At 40.5% G+C, this 5693-nt stretch overlaps 1 protein-coding gene across 1 annotated transcript; it reads right to left on the minus strand.

Moving 5' to 3' along the window:
• Positions 1-975: 975 nt before the first annotated feature.
• Positions 976-5623, minus strand: MKRN2OS (MKRN2 opposite strand; the record flags this gene model as incomplete). The annotated part of the gene is made up of 3 exons (XM_009585787.1): positions 976-1195; positions 4513-4675; positions 5572-5623. Coding segments are annotated over 3 exons (435 nt in total), but the record flags the coding sequence as incomplete, so codon positions are not given.
• Positions 5624-5693: the final 70 nt, after the last annotated feature.

Below are 5693 nucleotides of genomic sequence, written 5' to 3' on the forward strand. Positions count from 1 at the left end.
GGACAAAACACCAATCATTTATGATTACTTCTCCATCTTTGAGAAAATGGGACCTACATCTACAACCAGCTTACTTTGCAGCAATTAGTAGAAGGAAAAAAAGCTGAAATAATTTTCTTAAAACTACAATGTAAGTAAATAATGTGAAATTGCACAAAATTATGGACTGCACAATTTTCACCTCAGCATACACTTCCATGTAACGTACAATAAGTAAAAGTGCCGTTGGAGGATCTTTTTAATTTTTTTTAACTTAAATTTCTTTTTGTTAAGTTCTAAAGTTTTAACTCCGAGATAAATCCTGAGGAGTCTGTTGCTTATTACAGATATTAACAGATAGAGCCACTAAATTATCATCTTTTAATACTAAGCATTTGTCTTGGTTTGAGGAATAAATGTGCAAAATGTAAAGAAGAATTGGAAAAGAAATATGTCTGGCAAAGAGGCTGGATTTATTTGTTGTTATATTTATTGTAATTGAAGAAAAATAACTTTGCATGTAGTGAATCTGCATTAGGTCATGGACTTTAGATTTCAGCAGAACACAAGCACAAATATCCTTTTTTTCACTCATCACTAAACAAATGTGACAGGAAAAGACATTTTGGTTTGCTACAGCTTAAGTTACCACAGCTCATTTGTTAAAACCCTTAATTACACAGCAGTTACGATTTCTAGTATCAAGTGTCTTGGCAGAACAGAGCATATAGTGAATGTAAATAGGAAAACATTCTTCCATATGAATAGTTCCCATAGAAATTTTCTGTAGTGTGTACATTATATGTATGTTATTTCATTCAAATGGGCAAGTTCAATTTCCTGATCCTTCCACGATGTGCAGGTTAAGGTGTGAAGTTAATTGTGTTTTTAAATACATTAAGTAGATCATGCATCTTAAACCCTGAGATTTGGAGTCTTAAGATTTCCTTTTCCTATTGCACATTGTAGATGTTTTAATATAGCAACTTGTCATTTTCAGCACTGTTTTTCTTGATCAGGAAGGGGCACAATGTAGAAATCATTAGCTGTTAGCTCCTGATGCAGAGTAATGTATTTGGAAGCTTTCTTTGTTTGCGGGATCACAAATTTCTCTGTAAATTCACTTTTACTCATTTGCTGTTTTCCTTGTGCAGTCAGTACACTGTTAATGAATGCCAGTGCGTATGTGTAGCAGTTGTGGTCATGTTCTTCATACCTAGGAAAAATACCTCGTTAGTAAGAGTTAGCACCAATCCATTAATTACTGCACATGGACGAATATTTTACTGAGTGAAATAAGGAAGCGCATGCTCTCCAAGAACTACTGCCACTTTCCTTGGATGCTGGTGCTTAAATATATTCTATTCATCACAAGTTGTACTTTTCCAGCCAGGGATACTAGAAGCAGTGAGCATAAAAAAAAAAAAAAAAAAAAAAAAAAGAGGGCTGCAGACTCTACAATAATGAGTTCTTATGTTTTATACTTATTTGGCTTTTACCTTGTTAACCTTTGCTCTTCCATGTATTGTTATTCTGTTTTCTTGAAAACGTCTTCCTGCAGCAGTAATGTCAACTGTGTGCCACCACGTGCACTTCTTTCAGTGGCATTAACTTGGAAGCTTACTTAAAATCAAGTAAATTCTATCACTACTATGTTGATACAGTTGCTATACGGTGTGCCACTCAGACTCCCATTGGCAATAATTTGTGCCAACTGTGCAAGGACATAAATACTAACTGAATAGGAGGAGTAGCCATTTAAAATGTTCTTGCCTTTTTCCTTCTTTTTTTCCCCCGCTACTCTAACCTAGGAGCATATAGCACTTACCTGTTCTTTTCATGGTCAGAATGTTTCTCAGATTCTCCCAAATGTTTCATCTTGGCCACTAACAACTTCAGTAATTTATTCCACTCCCTCACCACATAGTGCTGCTTTTTCCACTGGCCCTGTGTAACTGCATTTGATAGAGACCGGCTCAGACTCCTGTTTGCCATCTGCCTAATCCTCACGCTTCTTCCGTAATTGCCTCATCCTGTGTCACTCTTCCCTTGTCCTTCCTAGCCCTGACTCATTCCTTGCCTTGTACTGTCAGTGGCTCCAGGGTCTGTCTTGCCAGGGAATCTTCTGTGAGGCTTGCCTGTCAGCCCTGGGAATTTACAAGGTGTTTTGGCAAGATCTGAGGACTAATGGTATCAAAAGCAACCCTGTGACCTGAAGCCCCGTTCAGGACAGCTCGCTGTTTTCTTCAAAGCTCTTCTGGTTTGTTAAGGGTATTTGAAGTGACCTATGAGCTCCCATTTAGCCAGCAAGCAATTTGCTACAGTGTACTTACTTTACCGAAATAATTGTTAAGGAAAAATAACTATGAGTAACTTCAAGAGTGGCCATCGTCACCATGCAGTACAAAACATCTGGAAATTACACTGGAAAAAATGTTGGGTTCACCAGCTCAGGGCTGAATCTGCAGAGCGCTGCAGCATGTCTGGAGAACTTATGTGTACCCAAGTGCTTTACTGAATCAGTTCCACAAGTAAGCAGGGCACGTAACTTTTCATTTTTGTATTTATAATGCAAAAGATTCTGTAATACACTTCTTATTACCATCTGTGTCTTCCAGTTAGCATCTCATTTTTGGGAAGCAAGTCTTTATATCCTGACAAGCAAACCCAGTATCTCCCAGTAATTTAAGATATTGTTGGTCATGGCTGTGGCCGCTGTTCTTTGCTGCTGTTCTATACCATCCTTCCAGTAAATGAAAAGCAATCAAGAAAATTAGAATCAGCTTGGCCTGAACCCAAAGGAGTTACAGGATTAGTTTAGTGCCGTTCCTGTCCACTGAAAAAATAAACAGAGGCATTACCTGAACTTAGAATCATAGAATCATTAAGGTTGGCAAAGACCTCTAAGATCATCGAGTCCAACCGTCAACCCAACACCCCCATGCCCACTAAACCATGTCCCTAAGCGCCTCATCTACACGTCTTTTAAATCCTTCCAGGGATGGTGACTCAACCACTTCCCTGGGCAGCCTGTTCCAAGGCCTGACCACTCTTTCAGTAAAGAAGTGTTTCCTAATGTCCAGTCTAAACCTCCCTTGGCGCAACTTGAGGCCATTTCCTCTCGTCCTATCGCTTGTTACTTGGGAGAAGAGACCAACCCCCACCTCGCTACAACCTCCTTTCAGGTAGTTGTAGAGCGCGATGAGGTCTCCCCTCAGCCTCCTCTTCTCCAGGCTAAACAGCCCCAGTTCCCTTCACCAGCTTCGTTGCCCTTCTCTAAAACTTCTTTTAAGATGTTAATTTTCAGCAGTTTAGTGGTAGCTGGTCTGTTTGTGGAAAAAGTAGGTCACTTTGTCAGGAGGTGGCAGATGGAGGAAAACCAAAGAAAAGCTTGTAGAAGAGATGCAGACATCTATCCACCTTCTACCAATGTTTTTTTGACATCAAGTTAATTTTAGTAATAACGTTAAGGCACTGGGAACCGTAAAAGTATCAAAGAGAGACAATCCTGTTGGCTTTACAAGTTCCATAGACATTTAAAAATTCTATTGCAGGTCAAAAAATCTGGTACTAAGGAGATAATACATTACCTCTGAAATTTTATAGTCAAGCACACGCAGAATTGCTAAAAACTGATTTTGATTTGTTGTGGGTTTTTTTTCTTTTATATAAGATGACATCTACGTTCATTAACTTAAACACTTCACAGAACTATGCTCAGACAGGCTGTTTGTTAAATGTACTGTTACTGATGAACAGTTCAAGGAGCGATGTTTTCTTGGGGAGCAGGCTGCTTTGTCATCAGCAGGCTTGGTGATGTGGCAGCGCATGTTTTAGCTGGGCCGTGTAACTTGTAACGCTGTCATCAGGCATTAACTTCAAGGAAAGCTACAAAGAACTGAATGTTCTCATTGGAACGTACTGGTTTAATTCAAAATACATGGAAGTCTTTCTGTATTTACCTATCCAAAGCAATGTTACGAACCAGCTGGAAGAGCTGGAAATGAGCCTGACTCTGTTTCCCATTTCTGATCACTGACAACAAAGAAGTCATCTGGATGTAAGATCTGGGCAAGAATCCCATCAGTGTGGTCAGCCTCTAAATGCAAATACACCTAGAACTGTTGAAACCTAGAAGAAATAATTACAGAATTGCATCTGGACTTTTCTACTTCTGTACCCAGCAGTAAACTCTTCAAGGTAATGTCCCAGTGAACTGGGGTTTTTCTTTCACACAAAACTCTTTTGTGACTGAAGAAAACTTCCCTAAAATGGTATCTTATTTTAGAGCTTTTACATTCCAACAGATGAGTTTGTTACTTACTACTAAAAAATACTTTTTTTCTGTTTAGCAAGGCCACTAAGTTTCAAGACAGCCTGACAGCGCTGTTTCGACTGGCTTGTTAGAAATGCGTGTTCTAAAGGAGTGAGGCTCTGAGTGAACCACAAGCCTCGCAGGGTCCAAAACGGAATGGCCCAGTTTATCATCCCAGACTAAAAACTCCTATTGCATCCAGCTTTGAAACTACATACCTGTGAGGAAGCCAGGCCTCTCCCACAGAGAACTCCTCTAGGAGCATATCCCACTGCTGAAGAAGCCCAAACATGTCTGGCTGTACTAGTGGGATGCTAATGCACTGTTCCCATCCAGTTTCAGCTCTGTGAATGCCCTCTTCGTTGTAATTATACACCACGCCTGAAAATAAAGAGCAACAGATTGTCAGGTGGCACTGGAGAATCAGGTTTAAGTGATGAAAGCTACTACTAGTTTTCCATACTTAGTTCCTTCTTAGACTAGCTATACCCTAGCTTGCCATCAGTAGCTTCTGTGGCTACAGAGTAGAAAATGCAGTCCTTGCTTTTATCAAAAACCTGTTTTCATTTTTACAATGTAATTTCAGATGTCTTTTGATAACGAAAGCAACTTAAGGACAACTAGGCTTCTTTTTTAAACCCCTCAATTAGACCATTTTTATATGAAATATCTCAAGTGAGATTTTGCAGGATGGGCCTGCTCTACGAGAACCTGATATGATTTTTAATGTGGCTTTTTTAAACTTTATTATTTTATTAGCGGTATTTTTAGAATTAAAAGAAACTGTGTTTAAGTCAAAATTTCCTGAAACTTCTTTAAAAAAGTAGGGTGCCTAGCTTTCTATTTCCCTGTGTCAGGAATAGAAGTCACCTGTCAATTCCATTCTGTGCAGCTCCTCAGCACGAGAGGAGAGGTGTGCGGCTTTGATTTGAAGCTCTGTGTGCTCACTGCTGCAAGGTGAGAGAAATTCTTGGACTCGGTATTTTTTGATCTTTACGTGATACTCTCTTGTCGTGAACAGCTAAGCTCCCGGTTCCAACACCTGCAGCACGCTGAGGAAGCACGCGTTCTTCAACAGCCAAGCATCAAGATACTTGGATGCTGCAGCCTGCACTTTTCACAGGTACCAGATACTGCTGCAACAGCAGAGGTGGCTCTGAAATAACCCTCGCAATCCGGAGTCCCGCAGGTGAGGGGGCAGAGCTGAACGGGGCACACAGTCTAAAAACAAGCTATGGGAGATGGGCAGTAGCTTGTAAGGCAGAAGTACTTTTTACCATTACTATTGGTTATTCCCACGTGGAGATCAGATTTCCCATCGTATCCCCTGAAAGAAAAGCAGTGGCGTTGGCGATGGGTGCCAGCGGGGACAGCCGCCGTCCCTCCCGGGGCAGGCGGC

Source organism: Fulmarus glacialis, unplaced genomic scaffold (genome assembly GCF_000690835.1).
Source record: "Fulmarus glacialis isolate BGI_N327 unplaced genomic scaffold, ASM69083v1 scaffold50489, whole genome shotgun sequence".
Taxonomy (NCBI): Eukaryota; Metazoa; Chordata; class Aves; order Procellariiformes; family Procellariidae; genus Fulmarus; species Fulmarus glacialis.